The sequence below is a fragment of the Salvelinus alpinus genome, chromosome 25 (assembly GCF_045679555.1).
Source record: "Salvelinus alpinus chromosome 25, SLU_Salpinus.1, whole genome shotgun sequence".
Taxonomy (NCBI): Eukaryota; Metazoa; Chordata; class Actinopteri; order Salmoniformes; family Salmonidae; genus Salvelinus; species Salvelinus alpinus.
This window is the reverse complement of record NC_092110.1, coordinates 24,701,738-24,718,712: the sequence shown is the minus strand read 5'-3', so window position 1 is coordinate 24,718,712 and position 16,975 is coordinate 24,701,738. Positions and strand designations below refer to the sequence as shown.

Sequence of the window (16,975 nt, the reverse complement as noted above, 5' to 3'; positions counted from 1 at the left end):
GCACGTCTGGGACCTGTTGGATCGGAGGGTGAGGGCTAGGGTCATTCCCCCCAGAAATGTCTGGGAACTTGCAGGTGCCTTGGTGGAAGAGTGGGGTAACATCTCACAGCAAGAACTGGCAAGTCTGTTGCAGTCCATGAGGAGGAGATGCACTGCAGTACTTAATTCAGCTGGTGGCCACACTGACTGCTGCTTTTGATTTTGACCACCCCCCCTTTGTTCAGGGACACATTTTTACATTTCTGTTAGTCACATGTGTGTGAACTTGTTCAGTTTATGTCTCAGTTGTTGAATCTTGTTATGTTCATACAAGTATTTACACATGCTAAGTTTGATGAAAATAAACGCAGTTGACAGTGAGAGGACATTTATTTTTTTGCTGAGTTTGTTAACATTGCCAACGCAAGTGAAGTAGATAATATACAAAAGTGAAATAAACAATCAAAATGAACAGTAAACATTTCACTCACAGAAGTTCCAAAAGAATAAAGACATTACAAATGTATATATACAGTAATGTAACGATGTGCAAATGGTTAAAGTACAAAAGGGAAAATAAATAAACATAAATATGGGTTTTATTTACAGTGGTGTTTGTTCTTCACTGATTGCCCTTTTCTTGTGGCAACAGGTCACAAATCTTGCTGCTGTGATGCACACTGTGGTATTTCACCCAGTAGATATGGGAGTTTATCAAAATCCGGTTTGTTTTCGAATTCTTTGTGGACCTGTGTAATCTGAGGGAAATATGTGTCTCTGATATGATTATACATTTGGCAGGAGGTTAGGAAGTGCAGCTCAGTTTCCACCTCATTTTGTGGGCAGTGTGCACATAGACGGTCTTCTCTTGAGAGCCAGGTCTGCCTACCGCGGCCTTTCTCAATAGCAAGGCTATGCTCATGGAGTCTGTACATTAAAGCTTTCCTTAAGTTTGGGTCAGTCAGAGTGGTCAGGTATTCTGCCACTGTGTACTCTGGTTAGGGCTAAATAGCATTCTAGTTTGCTCTGTTTTTTGTTCATTCTTTTCAATGTGTCAAGTAATTCTCTTTTTGTTTTCTCATGATTTGGTTGGGTCTAGTTGTGTTGCTGTCCTGGGGCACTGTGGGTTGCGTTTGTGAACAGAGCCCCACGACCAGCTTGCTTAGGGGACTCTTCTCCAGGTTCATCTCTCTGTATGTGATAGCTTTGTTATGGAAGGTTTGGGAATCGCTTCCTTTTAGGTGGTTGTAGAATTTAACGTCTCTTTTCTGGATTTTGATAATTAGCGGGTCTCTCTCTCGCTCTCGCTCTCTCTCTCGCTCGTCAGTTTGGGAACAAGGCTGTGGCTCATGTAGCCTGTGACCTGTTCCAGCTCCTCATCTCTCACTGGGAACACCTCCAGAGACTAGAGCGCTCTCTCCCAAAGAAAATCATTGAGGTAGGATGACACGGCTCCCCCTCAGCTCACCTAACCATCTCCTTTTATCAGACATGCTATCTTCTTTCACTTGAGAAATATATAGAATCAACATGTTCCCTTATTTTTGTCCCATGCAGATCTTTGTGGCTACTATAGCATTTCTGTTGCCGAGCGCAGAGCACTCGGCAGTGGAGGCTGACAAAAAGGTACGAGGAAATTCTAAAGGACTCTTTTTTTCATAGATGTAGCAAGTGCATTTGCACAGGAATCTTGTTCCATCTGGGCCCTATTTTTGTCTTTCCCCTCCTGATTTCTCTCTCCTTTTCTCCAGCTCTCTCTCTTTTTCTCCCTCTAGCCCTCCCTCTCTGTCCCTACCTCACTCCCTCCCTCATCCCCTCCCTAGCTGTTTTATTGATTATCTTTGAGTACAGTAGGCTTCATTGTGTGTGGAGGGTGCTGGGCTAATGGAAAAGGCCTCTCCTCTCTTTGTATGACTCAGCTAATGGTGTCTCTGCTGCTGTGCCTGCTGGACTGGTGCATGGCCATGCCCCTGAATATGCTGCTGGAGCCCATCACCATGCCCGTGCTGGAGGACTCCACATCCCACAAGGCCCCTCTGCTCGACTACATCTACAGGGTGGGTAACAGAGAGAGAATACAGTGTCAAAGTACTTTGTCTTACTTCCACCACAGCCCTATTCAGATGCCCTATTCAACATTTAAAGTTTGTTCGATGCCGACTTGGAAATTCAGTTTCCAATTTTTGTTTCCAGTTTCTACTGGTATGTGAGAATGCCCACCTAACCACCCCACCTGTTTGCTAATACACATGTAATACTCAAAAACATTAATTTATAACAGGTTTAGTTTTTACTCGTCTTTTTATTTTGACCGATTGGGTGTTTGAACCCTTATGTCGAGATTTAAATGCTGAGGAAGAGGCTGAGCGTCAGGCTAAATGAATGAGGTGGTATTCATTGGAGGTTTGACAGATGCGGTCAAACAAACACAAACCTTTATATGGATGTCACCCCTGATAAGAAATGGTCAAATTATTTAGATGTTTCTTTGTCCTCGTGATAAGCCTGGAACTACAAGCCTGTCTAGATTTTAATTGAATATTTCTTCAAATGAGAGAGACTGCAGCTGCTATCTAGGAATTCAATGTTATTTGTTGATCTATTGTGCACATAACAGTAAAGTTTATAAAGCTATTCAATACTCAGTCTTTTCAGCTAGGCACTAATTTACATAGCAGTAAACCTCACACAATGAATAAAGCAATTAGTCTTGTTTATGCATACTTTATTCTGCTTCGCTTCTGGATTTGTATCAGATGTTTCCCTTAACAAATCAATGAGCAGATTAAACTTAAGTGAGTCATTCATACAATGATGAAGAAAGATGGGACATTTCTGCATCTCTGCTGAGGATTTGAACTTTTTGGTGTATTTGTGTCTAACAGCATGAGGCTTCTCTGTGTAAAAGGCATGATTGCTCTGGACCTTATTGGTTCACTGGAGCTCCACTCCGGCTCCTCCATCTGCTCTCTGCCTGCCTCAGCAGCTGCACCCTCCCCTCGCTGTGCGTACGCGTGCGTGAGTGTTTTGCTTGTGTGTATGTTTTTGTGCGACTGTGAGTGAGTGTGCATATGTGCCTCTGTGCACATCTGCACGTATCCATGTTTGTTCGGGTGTGTGTTACCTTCCTGGAACTGTTGCTATGTGAGGTGCAGCCACTTAGTTGTCAAGCAAGCCAAAGATTTTTTTCTCCTCCACAGAGGAACCACTTTGGGGCTTTGGTGTGGCAGCTGTTTGGTTCTGGCCTTTTCACCATAAACTCTAATCCCCCCCATACCCAGAGGACTGTTAGGCATAATAATCCACATACTGTCTGCATTTCCCCACACAATACTGTTTCAGATGACAGAACCTGTGCCTCTCCTCTGAGCCTCAGCCAAGTGTGTATGTGTGTGTTGAATGGGATTAGCCATTCATTTACATGGACCAGCCTCCACAAAGGGTTTACCAAGTCCACCCACTCAGTGTAAGAGGCCCCACAGTTTGCTATTGTCTGATATGTCAGGCGTAGCTTCCAAGCACTTCTCTGCTTACAGCACACAGGTGTGTGTGTGTGTGGTGTGTGTGTGTGTGTGGCAACATGAGCAGGGGGATAACATTTTAATTAAATCAAACAGTAAACCTGTCCAATCAGTGTAATCAACTGACCCAGCGGGTCTTATCTAGTCCTGCCAACCCAACGGACTGATGCCGTACCATCTGTTATGCAGATCGATACACTCATCACAGGAGAAATGGATTAGTGGCAATAAAGAGCTTCTCTTCTCTTAGATGGCCGTCTCACCATGACAAACAGACCGTATATTCCTCCTCCGTATGTTCCTGAACCATTTGAAGTGCAATAAGCAATGCCTCACTGATTATCTTCCGTACTTGCAACCTCTGCGTTCGAGATTACTGTATAATTTTCCTCTTACTTAGTTAGTAACTTACTTAGTTACTTCACCTGTGTTTCAGATACTGTAAGGTCAGTGTTGTTCAGCTATTCACTGGCTCCCGCTGTTGGTCAATGCCTCCACTGTCGCGTGCTTTAATCTCAGGCAGACTGGGTAGTGTGTCTGTTTGAGTGTGTGATGTACCTCATTTATGAGTCCCATGTGCTCATTGATGCTGTGCAGCCAGCCACGCAAAGGAACAGTAGCAGTGACTGTATCCAAGGTTACCACCACATGCAAGATTACCACATTACCACTGTTTTTCTCTTGTAGTTGCTTTAACCCACTAGGTGTTGACTCCTATCTTCAATCCTGTTTGGTAGGTGCTTCACTGTTGTGTCTCTGGCTCCAACCTGCACACCCAGCAGAGTCACTACCTCCTGAGCCTGTCTGACCTCTCCACTGACTACGACCCCTTCCTCATGCTGGGCCAGGTCAAGAATTCTGAGCCCCCGCCCTCACACACCGCTGCAGACTTTGGCAACCTGCTCACCGTTGCCGAGGGTAAGGAGACCTGAGACCTCACAACTGTCACTGCCCTCACCACTGTCACCAACACAGCAGGAGACAGGATGGGCAGATGACACGCCACCCATTTAGTACCTGCTGTGTAGGAGATTGTTCTAGGGCTGACAGAAATTAAAGGAGGGCTGTGTACGTTTGTGCGTTAGAGACGGTGCGTTTGTGCGTTAGAGACGGTGCGTTTGTGCGTTAGAGACGGTGCGTTTGTGCGTTAGAGACGGTGCGTTTGTGCGTTAGAGACGGTGCGTTTGTGCGTTAGAGACGGTGCGTTTGTGCGTTAGAGACGGTGCGTTTGTGCGTTAGAGACGGTGCGTTTGTGCGTTAGAGACGGTGCGTTTGTGCGTTAGAGACGGTGCGTTAGAGACGGTGCGTTTGTGCGTTAGAGACGGTGCGTGCGTTAGAGACGGTGCGTTTGTGCGTTAGAGACGGTGCGTTTGTGCGTTAGAGACGGTGCGTTTGTGCGTTAGAGACGGTGCGTTTGAGCGTTAGAGACTGTGTGTTAGAGACGGTGCGTTTGTGCGTTAGAGACGGTGCGTTTGTGTTAGAGACGGTGCGTTTGTGTTAGAGACGGTGCGTTTGTGTTAGAGACGGTGCGTTTGTGTTAGAGACGGTGCGTTTGCGTTAGAGACGGTGCGTTTGTGTTAAAAACGGTGCGTTTGTGTTAGAGACGGTGCGTTTGTGCGTTAGAGACGGTGCGTTTGTGCGTTAGAGACGGTGCGTTTGTGCGTTAGAGACGGTGCGTTAGAGACGGTGCGTTTGTGCGTTAGAGACGGTGCGTGCGTTAGAGACGGTGCGTTTGTGCGTTAGAGACGGTGCGTTTGTGCGTTAGAGACGGTGCGTTTGTGCGTTAGAGACGGTGCGTTTGAGCGTTAGAGACTGTGTGTTAGAGACGGTGCGTTTGTGCGTTAGAGACGGTGCGTTTGTGTGTTAGAGACGGTGCGTTTGTGTGTTAGAGACGGTGCGTTTGTGTGTTAGAGACGGTGCGTTTGTGTGTTAGAGACGGTGCGTTTGTGTGTTAGAGACGGTGCGTTTGTGTGTTAGAGACGGTGCGTTTGTGCGTTAGAGACGGTGCGTTTGAGCGTTAGAGACGGTGCGTTTGAGCGTTAGAGACGGTGCGTTTGAGCGTTAGAGACGGTGTGTTTGTGCGTTAGAGACGGTGCGTTTGTGCGTTAGAGACGGTGCGTTTGTGCTAGAGACGGTGCGTTTGTGCTAGAGACGGTGCGTTTGTGCGTTAGAGACGGTGCGTTTGTGTGTTAGAGACGGTGCGTTTGAGCGTTAGAGACGGTGCGTTTGAGACGGTGTGTTTGAGCGTTAGAGACGGTGTGTTTGAGCGTTAGAGACGGTGTGTTTGAGACGGTGTGTTTGTGCGTTAGAGACGGTGCGTTTGTGCGTTAGAGACGGTGCGTTTGTGCTAGAGACGGTGCGTTTGTGCTAGAGACGGTGCGTTTGTGCTAGAGACGGTGCGTTTGTGTGTTAGAGACGGTGCGTTTGAGCGTTAGAGACGGTGCGTTTGAGACGGTGTGTTTGAGCGTTAGAGACGGTGTGTTTGAGCGTTAGAGACGGTGTGTTTGAGACGGTGCGTTTGTGCGTTAGAGACGGTGCGTTTGTGCGTTAGAGACGGTGCGTTTGTGCGTTAGAGACGGTGCGTTTGTGCGTTAGAGACGGTGCGTTTGTGCGTTAGAGACGGTGCGTTTGTGCGTTAGAGACGGTGCGTTTGTGCGTTAGAGACGGTGCGTTTGTGCGTTAGAGACGGTGCGTTTGTGCGTTAGAGACGGTGCGTTTGTGCGTTAGAGACGGTGCGTTTGTGCGTTAGAGACGGTGCGTTTGTGCGTTAGAGACGGTGCGTTTGTGCGTTAGAGACGGTGCGTTTGTGCGTTAGAGACGGTGCGTTTGAGACGGTGCGTTTGTGTGTTAGAGACGGTGCGTTTGTGCGTTAGAGACGGTGCGTTTGTGCGTTAGAGACGGTGCGTTTGTGCGTTAGAGACGGTGCGTTTGTGCGTTAGAGACGGTGCGTTTGTGCGTTAGAGACGGTGCGTTTGTGCGTTAGAGACGGTGCGTTTGTGCGTTAGAGACGGTGCGTTTGTGCGTTAGAGACGGTGCGTTTGTGCGTTAGAGACGGTGCGTTTGTGCGTTAGAGACGGTGCGTTTGTGCGTTAGAGGCGGTGCGTTTGTGCGTTAGAGACGGTGCGTTTGTGCGTTAGAGACGGTGCGTTTGTGCGTTAGAGACGGTGCGTTTGTGCGTTAGAGACGGTGCGTTTGTGCGTTAGAGACGGTGCGTTTGTGCGTTAGAGACGGTGCGTTTGTGCGTTAGAGACGGTGCGTTTGTGCGTTAGAGACGGTGCGTTTGTGCGTTAGAATGCTTTTGAGGGCCCTGTCATCCAAGTTGTGTGCCCAGCTGCCCCTGCTTGTTTTACATATTACTCTTCCTCATCCAGACCACACTCTTCCTCTCCCAAACCACCTGGGAAATGGGCAGTAGGGGGATTTACAGGGAGATGTACGTTTTTAATATGTAGCCTTCCATTTGGAGGTAGCTACTCTATTAAATGTTAATGTTTTGACCTAATATTGACGAGACTAACACATGGAATGGAATGTTTAAAGAGGTAGCCATTAGTGCTCTGCCCCAAGGAGAGGACCCATTATCAAAGAGACATCTAAAAATTATTTTTATTAGTGACCTTGTGGTGCCATTAGGTTATGTATTAGAGTATTTCTTTACAACGGCCGTTTCCTCCACTAATGTTTCAGAAGTCATTTTTTCTTTCAACCAAAAGAACATACCCATTGACGCAATGTTGGCTAAGCTCAGCTGAAATATCTAGCTTATGTCATTACTTTTCATACAGCCCTACAAAGTCTAGATAGAAACTACAGAAGACCAGCCAAAGAGCACTATGCATTCCCCTTGAGATCATATTGATTAAGTCTCATCAAAGGGCCTGTGTATCTCTAATGCAGCCTCTCTAAAGAGCTTTCTCCACTTTGATGAGGGATGATGGTATTGATAGCACTGTCACAATGCGGAGCGCATCTTCTTGTTTTCCCCCCATCGTAACTCTTTCATTTTGGAATAGTTCTGAGCATTTAAATCAATCTGATTCAGGGAGTAGCACTCTATTCACCGTGCTGTAAAGACGTGCTTCTCATTAGCACTTTGCCAGTCTTTTCTCTCCTCCCATTGTAGCAGACTCAATGGCCTTTTCAAAGTTGTCTCCCATGATTAGATGCAACCTACTTATTTATGGCAGAGGTGTGTTGGCCATAACCATTGTGAGAAATGAAAAACAACGCTATTAGTTATTATGAAGGAAAAGCTAGCTTTGTGTGAAAAAGCCAGAGAATTGAGAACATGTCTACACATGGTCATTTGGTTAAAAAAGATGGAGCCCCAAGTTCGCGTTGAATTGCTTAATGAGTTTACTATAGTTTATAAGGATCCCCTTTAGCTGTTGCACATTAGCTGTTGCACATTAGCTGTTGCACAGTACGAAAAAAAGTATGAAAATGTACATGTAAAATGCACATGCAGCAGGTTCTCTTCCTGGGGTCCACACAAAACATCAAATACATGAGTGCATACAATACATGACAAAGTACATGTGCTGGATCTTGACTTCCCTGTATAAAATACATGTAAACAGGGGGGTTATTTACAGGGTTAACGAAATGGTTTGTCTCTCAGGATGTCTTTACACCATCTTATTCCTGTTCTCCTCTTGCCTCCAGAGAAGAAAAGACGGAATATGGAGCTCATCCCTCTGACAGCACGGATGATCATGACACACCTTGTGAACCACCTGGGCCACCATCCCCTCAGTGGTGGCCCTGCCCTCCTGCACAGTCTGGTCAGTGAGAACCATGACAACCCCTTTGTGGAGTCATCAGAACTCTCCTCTGAGGTGTTCAAGAGCCCCAACCTGCAGCTGTTTGTGTTCAACGACAGCACCCTGGTGTCCTACCTCCAGGTACCCTCGGAGCCCTCTGGTCCAGGGGAACCCTATGACAACTCCTCCCAGGTACGGGTCATCGTCAGGGACATCTCTGGAAAGTACTCCTGGGACGGAGGGGTCCTCTACCGCACCCAGGAGGGAGTCAACGGCATGCATCAGAGGACCTCAGACCACTCCACCACCAAGCCTACCTCACCAGGCACCTCAGACCCCTCCAACCACTCCACCACCAAGCCTACCTCACCAGGCACCTCAGACCACTCCACCACCAAGCTCACCTCACCAGGCACCTCAGACCCCTACAACCACTCCACCACCAAGCCCACCTCACCAGGCACCTCTGAGCGCTCCAACCCCCCTGGCTGGGACTCCCAGTCAGGCTGTGATGAGGAGGAGGAGGAGGAGGCTGATGGCCTGGACCAGCTCCTAGAAGACCTGGGATACAGCAGCCCTGAGTGCCTGCCCCAGCCCCGGCTGAGGCTCAACCAGCCAGCCCCCTCTCCCTGTGGGATGAACCTGGAGCAGGAGGGGGCCATCATGGAGGCCATCCTCAGGCAGACGCAGCAGGAGGAGGAGCAGGTGAAGAGGTGGAACGCAGACGTGAGTGTCAAGGCCACCGGCCAGAGAGAACCCGCTCACCAGGAGCCCAAAGCTCTCTTCTACTTCTGCAGACTGCTACTCAACGACCTGGGCATGAACTCATGGGACCACAGGTACAGAGCCGAGCACAACACCACCACATCCACAGCTGTAGACTAGTTAGTAGAATACCTCACAGAGAGAGAGAAAGTGGGAGAGAAAAAGTACAAGGAAAGGCCTGGCAAGGGTGTGTAGTGTTAATCTGCTCTCCACAGGGAAACTGTGCCCAACTGTAGATTAGTAATGGTCTCGGAGCTCAATTTAAACCTGTTTGCACCTGTTACTCATCAGACCAAAAACCAAAAGTAAAACATTAAACTTTCTTATCCTACTTTCAATCTGTTTTTTACCATTCAAAAAAATAGCATACACTGGTACATGTGAAGTGCCGTCGGGATGCTTTTCAAGTTCAATTTAGTTTATTCCTTTTCAGGAAAAGCTTTCATCTCCTGAAGAAGAACTCAAAACTTTTGAGAGAACTGAAGAATTTGGATTCCAGGCAGTGGTATGTTCCTGTACACTGATTATTTAGGGCCTCTTCAGCACAAACTGTATCCCTAGGTAACATTGGCATGTATGATTTGCTTCTTGTTCGGCATTTTAAAAGGAACTTACTGAATCTCTAAGCAAGACCTTTTGAACAAACCATCCTAGATTTCACCTAGGTATTCTAGCCAAGCCTGAAATATCGCAGCATTCCATGTTCTTCATTACTCTGAACCTAAGCCCGCTAATGAAGATTCTCCTCCTCTAAATCAGTAAAGATCACACTCTCAAGGCGACACGTATTAAAACTGCTTCACTCTGCCCTCCCCTCCTCTCCTCCTAATCTACACCATCTCGGGCTGATCACAGCTAGGCAGTACTCACACACAGCGATCAATAGGCACTTCACACTGCTAATGACCGGGGCTTATTAAAGAATGCCCCCAGGATTTTGCCAGACAAGGCAACCTGTGTCGAAGCATCCAAAATGCCCCCAATTTAACACAGCACCATGCTCCGCCATGACAACGGTGAAGCGCAGGGGTGGAACTCTGTGTCTGCTCTTGTTTTGTTTGTCACATGACAGGGGGGGGGCAGTAAACACATATACTATTGTACACTAACTCTTAAGAATCTTCATTAGTGGGCTTAGGTTAGCCTAGTGGTTAGAGCGTTGGGACAGTAACTGAAAGGTTGCTGGATCAAATCCCTGAGCTGACAAGGTAAAAATCTGTCATTCTGCCCCTGAACAAGGGAGTTAACCCACTGTCCCTGGTAGGTCGTCATGGTAAATAAGAATTTGTTCTTAACTGACTTGCCTAGTTAAATAAAGGTTAAAAAAATGTTTAAATGAAGGCACATGTTGTTTTCTCTAATATTAACCATATTTGCTACAATTACTTTTTGGAATTTGCACAGTATTGTTTGGAGATGTACGTTTGATAGCCTGGTCTCAGAGCAAAGCATATGATATTTTACTAAAATCAGTGGCACTCAGATTTAGTATGATATGTTACGTTCGATAGGACAGTAGGTTACTTGAATGTCTAGCAACCCAAAGGTTGTGTGTTCGAATCTCATCACAAACAACTTTAGCATTTTAGCTAATTAGCAACTTTGTAACTAGGAAAGGGAAAGGGGGATACCTAGTCAGTTGACTGCTTACTGCTTTTCCCTACTTTGCAACTACTTAGCATGTTAGCTAACCTTTCCCTTAACCCTTTAACCTAACTCCTAACCCTATCCTTAACCTTGTCATTGTAATATTATGTTACGAATTGTAATTGTAATACTATACGTCCTGCAATTCATATTATATTGAATGACTGCTATTACATTTGTAGGCCAATGTAATGTAACCTAACGTAAAGTAATATTTCATACTAAATGAAGTGCCACAGATTTTAGCCAAATATAATTTGTTTTGCTTTTGAGTCCAGGTTACGTTTGGTGGTGTGTAGTTCACATTTCAGAGCACGCTCATCTTAACTGGGCTGAGTGTCGAGGTAGGCACTAAGAACAGTGTAGCTTCACTAGGTCCATTGTTCTAACGACAGGTCTGTGTGTTTGTCTTAACAGCAGGGAGACACACAAGATCGCTGTGTTCTACATCGGAGAGGGTCAGGAGGACAAGTGCTCCATCCTGTCCAACAGCGCAGGCAGTCAGGCCTACGAGGATTTTGTGTCTGGCCTGGGATGGGAGGTACACACACACACATACACACACACACACCCCTGCAGCAGGGTTTCCATTAGGAAATTGTGGCGCTGGACATTTGACTGGCAGCATTTTAATTTACCGGACCCATATGCATTGGGTATATAACCCTGATTAGGGCGTCCACCCATGGTGCTCATGATGACATAAATCATATTTAGATTATGGTAATTCATATTAACAGAACATGCAAGTTGAGGATGCAACGATGTGCAGTCCTTACTGAATTATGATGGGCACTTTGAAGTTGTTAGAATAACTGTCCACATTTACTTTTCCTCAGCTAACAAGATGAGTAACAAACAGCAAAATCACTACCTATGTCAATCTACTATCCCCCATGGTAGAAAAGTGTATCTATTCTATTGGTCAGCTTGTGGAGAAAGAAATAGTCTAATCCAAACAGACTCTGGGACAGTTGTGGGACGATAGATCCCACATTCATACAACCAGCAGGCCTAGGCTACATTTGATGCAACAGATCAGAACGTTTAGCTTAAAATGTTGATAAACTTTTATTTCTTCAGATTATAAAAGCATAGCAATAATGCAATTAGCGGGAGAATACCATTGTCAAAAGCACACTGCACATGTGAGCGGTTTCATATGCAACAACTAGCATGGGTTGCTAACATGACTACGATTGTGCCTTTGGCTCCTGGACAATGAAAGAAAGTTGATTAGAAAATAATTGCCTCCACGGATGTGGTCTGATTTTGGCCAGGCTACTTTGATGCAAGGTAAGACATGCCTCATAATATGTAGTAAAATGTATATGTTTTCCAAAAGCGCACTGCCTCCAGCTCATTGTAAAGTGGTGTGTGATGCGCTGATGAAGCCTGCCTTTCGTTGCCTATACATTTACTGTCTGAGATGCTGAAGCAACAGCTCTCGCGCTGTCTGACAGATTTTCTGCTCAAAGGCTCTGTATCTGCATGCTGTACACGTGCAATAAATAAGATACATAACCAATATACTGTACACACGGCAAATAAATTTCACCATATTATGCTAATTAACCTGTAGATCCCTCAAAACAAACCACTGCATTTTTTTCATTGTTGCCCTGTAATCAGGGACTGATTTAGACATGGGACACCAGGTGTCTGCAATTAATTATCAGGTAGAACAGAAAACCAACAGGCTCTGGACTTCGTAGGGTCAGAGTTGAGTACCCCTACTATGTAGTATGACTATTCAAATGCATTTACATCGACTAATGAATAGGCTAAAAAGCATTATTACGCAATGGGATTTTTATCTTTTTCTCCCGGACCGTTGGCCAGCGGCAATTGTATTTATTGGCTTTTCTATTTATTTTTTGGGCCAAAAGCCGGCTATTACCGGCTAGCGGAAACCCTGCCCTGCATCTCGTCTCTCTCTCTGACACACGCACACTGACATCAGGCTCTCCTAACCGTGTTGTGTGTCCCTCAGGTGGATCTAGCCACACACTGTGGCTTCATGGGAGGGCTTCAGAGGAACGGCAGCACAGGACACACTGCTCCCTACTACGCTACCTCCACGGTGGAAGTCATCTTGCATGTGTCCACACGCATGCCGTCCAACTCTGATGACTGCCTCACCAAAAAGGTACTTAATATTACTCCTTCCAGATCAGTGGTTCCCAAACTTTTTATAGTCCCGTACCCCTTCAAACATTCGACCTCCAGCTGCGTACCCCCTCTAGCACCAGGGTCAGCGCACTCTCAAATTTTGTTTTTTGCCATCATTGTAAGCCTGCCACACACACTATACGAAAAAAATTTAAACATAAGAATTTGTGAGTTTTTGTCACAACCCGGCTCGTGGGAAGTGACAAAAAGCTTTTATAGGACCAGTGCACAAAAAGTAATATAATAATAATCAATCATTTTGCTCTTTATTTAACCATCTTACATATAAAACTTTATTTGTTCATCGAAAATTGTGAATAACTCACCACAAATTAATGAGAAGGGTGTGCTTGAAGGATGCACATAACTCTGCAATGTTTGCTTGTATTGGAAAGAGTCCCAGTCTTAAATCATTTTCCACATAGTCTGTGCCTGTATTTAGTTTTCATGCTAGTGAGGGCCGAGAATCTACTCTCACATAGGTACGTGGTTGCAAAGGGCATCAGTGTCTTAACAGCGCAATCTGCCAAGGCAGGATACTCTGAGCACAGCCCAATCCAGAAATCTGGCAGTGGCTTCTGATTTAAATTCAATTTTTACAGAACCGCTTGTTGCAATTTCAATGAGGCTCTCTTGTTCAGATATCGGTAAGTGGATTGGAGACAGGGCATGAAAGGGATAACGAATCCAGTTGTTTGTGTCATACGTTTCGGGAAAGTATCTGCGTAATTGCGCACCCAACTCACTCGGGTGCTTCGCTACATCACATTTGACATTGTCCGTAAGCTTGAGTTCATTTGCACACAAAAATCATACAATGATGGAAATACCGATGTGTTGTCCTTAATGCAGACAGAGAAGAGCTCCAACTTCTTAATCATAGCCTCAATTTTGTCCCGCACATTGAATATAGTTGCGGAGAGCCCCTGTAATCCTAGATTCAGATCATTCAGGCGAGAAAAAACATCACCCAGATAGGCCAGTCGTGTGAGAAACTCGTCATCATACAAGCACTCAGACAAGTGAAAATTATGTCAGTAAAGAAAACTTTAAGCTCGTCTATCAATAAATAAAGAAATGTGTCAATACTTTGCCCCTTGATAACCAGCGCACTTCTGTATGTTGTAAAAGCATTACATGGTCGCTGACCATATCATTGCATACACGAGAGTTCAGGGGCCAACACATCTTGACCACCAAAGTCCATTTGATGTCACAAAGCTGTCCAGTACTTTAAAAATATCCTCTCCTGTTGTTCTGGTTTCCAGTGGTTTGCAGAAGAGGATGTCTTCCTTAATTGACCCCCCATAAACGTATCGGACATATACCAGGAGCTGTGCCAGGCCCACCATGTCTGTTGACTCATCCAGCTGTAACGCATAGAATTCACTGGCTTGTATGCGAAGCAGTAATTGTTTTAAAGCATCTCCTGCCATGTCACTGATGCATCGTGAAACGTTGTTTGAGGAAGTCATTGTCTGTGTAGTTTTTCTGGCCTTTTCCCCCAGCATTGCCCCAGCCAAATCCGTGGCTGCAGGAAGAATTAAGTCCTCCACAATAGTATGGTGCTTGCCTGTCCAGCCACTCGATAGCTCACCATATAAGACGCTGCTAGCCCCTTCTTATTAATGGTATCTGTTGCTTTTATACGTGTCTTACTACTCGAAAGTCATCTTAATTCTCGCTCCAAAAACTCACGTGGCTTAATTTTCAAATTGGCATGTCTTGTTTCTAAATGTCTGCACAAGAGTGAAGGTTTCATCAAGTTGTGAGATAGTAATTTTGCACATATAGCACACTGTGGCTGAGGAAAGGCACTACTCCCAATATAAGTAAACTCCAAATCAATGTAGTTCTCATCATATATTTGCGCGTCTTCGATGGTCCAACGTCCCTGTCTGTTGTTCGGTGCTTTCCCGGGTAAGGGGGCAGTAGCTCTTCGGCTGCATCAGATTCACAACTGTCAGTGTCCATGCTAGCTGGGCTAGCAACAAATGTAGAATTACTGATGCTAGCATTAGATATGCTTGTGGAAGCAGAACAACTTGTGTCGTTGACAGGTGCAGTACTGCTGGTAGTGGTAAAGCGGGTATGTGTCTCTGGACGCCTTAGTTTTTTTAACCATTTATCCATTTTCGAGCAAACGGAATGTACAGTAGCTACTTTCGGCTACATTCGGACTGTTAGTGGAATTCCCGCGAGAGAGTAATGGTTAATGTGATTGAATGTTCATTATTTGACTAGGCTACCTGTATTTGACATTGTGTTGTTATTTCGCTGAACACCAGATAGTTTAATTTGATTTTTGGCAGTGAAACGAGGCTACTCAGGCGAGGGAAAAAAACTCACCCAAATGTATAGCCCCATTTGGAAAATATAATTGGACTGTTTGAAAATGTGGGGGGGGGATATGAATCACCTTTTTATTTGTCGTACCCCGACGGCATTGCACGTAACCCTGGGGGTTTCTTGCTGGTGAACGTAACAATGGACCACATAGAAAATTCAATATGTCAGATTTTTCTATATTCAGCATTTGTGTTATTATAATTATTATTTATTTGTTTCACCTTTATTTAACCAGGTAGGCCAGTTGAGAACAAGTTCTCATTTACAACTGCGACCTTGCCAAGATAGAGCAAAGCAGTGCGACAAAAACAACACACGTGGAATAAACAAACATACAGTCAATAACACAATAGAAAAATCTGTATACAGTCTGTGCAAATGTAGTAAGATTAGGGAAATAAAGCAATAAATAGGCCATAGTGGTGAAATAATTACCGTTTAGCAATTAAACACTGGAGTGATAGATGTGCAGAAGATGAATGTGCAAGTAGACATGTCCCTTTGTGCATCCTCGGTGACTCTAGGAAGATTTTAACGAACTGAACGCCAACATTTCTCACAGTTTTCACCATCTTTGTAAAGCCCTTGTTATTTTGTTGCTTTGATAGTAATTTCTAAAGATTATTCTTTTTTATTTAATTAGTGATTTGTTTTAAGGTAAAAATAAAACAACAACCTGTCCCTCATTTATGGTCAACACTTACGTCAACTAAACTTTCATTTTAATACGGTGAAACTATTCCTTTTTAAAGGGGCAATCTGCAGTTGATTCATACATTTAGGAATTAATTCAATGTACCCATTGATTCTTGAAGAATATAACTTATAAATGCCTCATGAGCTTAGTTCAACTGTCGTACGCCATCAGAACCTAAAATATAAGCTTATTTTACAAAAGAAAATGGTAAATGTAAAGAAACACTATACAGCCTCAAAACATGGTTAAAACTATCATTTTGCATGGTCTGTCCTTGCATCCATATCACTGTCTATGAATTTGAGTGGTTACATTTGTCCAGCCCTATCCCACTGCTTTTTTTTACTGAAACGGGTGGGGAGAAGGCTTTTAAATGCTGATTGCTGCTCTACATTTTTTCTTTTCAGAAAAGACATTGAACATCTCATAGTCAAATCATAGAGTAGAACCAGCTCACATGCGTTTACACTATTTTGCCACTTTCTGGTGCTTTGTTGTGAAAAAGTGAGCGAGTCGAGCATAACACGTCAACCCTGTTACCCATAAAAATGTTTTAAGAATTTTCATTTTTGGTGAATCTTTCATTCAATTGCCCCTCCCTGTTCCACACAACAAGCTTCCATTCCCCCTGTCTCAGGGGGATTTATGGCTGATTTAAGATGATGTTGTCAACGCTGTTACGATCAACTTTTACTTTATTAGGCACTTACTATAATATTTTTTATTTATTTAACCTCTTGAGATGGGAAAAAGTGTTTTTCATTCAGTTGAGCATGTGGTCTTTATGACCGATTTGTAAAAATTAGGTAACAAGTTTTTTTTCAACAACTTGGTGGATCGACCCATACAAAAAAAGGCTTCAAACAGTGTATAGAGTGAAATGACTGCAGAACGCTACCCTGTCTATATGTGTGCTGTCTTGGCTCTTCACTCTGTGCTAAGTTGAGATCAGGTGGTGTGACTCCTGGGTTCTGGCATTGATTAGTAAACCCTGGGCAGGCCTGAGGAGTAGAGAGAGAAGCAGGCGTGTGAGAAGGGGCATGTGTGGCTACAGTAATGACTGTGATTCCTGGACCTGTTCC

The 16,975-nt window shown here is 44.7% G+C and overlaps 1 protein-coding gene across 6 annotated transcripts in view; it reads left to right on the top strand.

The window, feature by feature from the left end:
• The window catches only part of LOC139553716 (ral GTPase-activating protein subunit alpha-2-like), a 187,003-nt gene that overhangs the window by 108,386 nt on the left and 61,642 nt on the right, over positions 1 to 16,975 (top strand). For all 6 annotated transcript variants that reach the window (XM_071366323.1, XM_071366322.1, XM_071366317.1 and 3 more), the window contains 8 exons: positions 1,307 to 1,417; positions 1,537 to 1,605; positions 1,899 to 2,036; positions 4,238 to 4,418; positions 8,166 to 9,102; positions 9,462 to 9,533; positions 11,093 to 11,216; positions 12,669 to 12,824. In XM_071366323.1, coding sequence (XP_071222424.1) covers positions 1,307 to 1,417; positions 1,537 to 1,605; positions 1,899 to 2,036; positions 4,238 to 4,418; positions 8,166 to 9,102; positions 9,462 to 9,533; positions 11,093 to 11,216; positions 12,669 to 12,824 — 1,788 coding nt within the window. The remainder of the gene's footprint in view (positions 1 to 1,306; positions 1,418 to 1,536; positions 1,606 to 1,898; positions 2,037 to 4,237; positions 4,419 to 8,165; positions 9,103 to 9,461; positions 9,534 to 11,092; positions 11,217 to 12,668; positions 12,825 to 16,975) is intronic.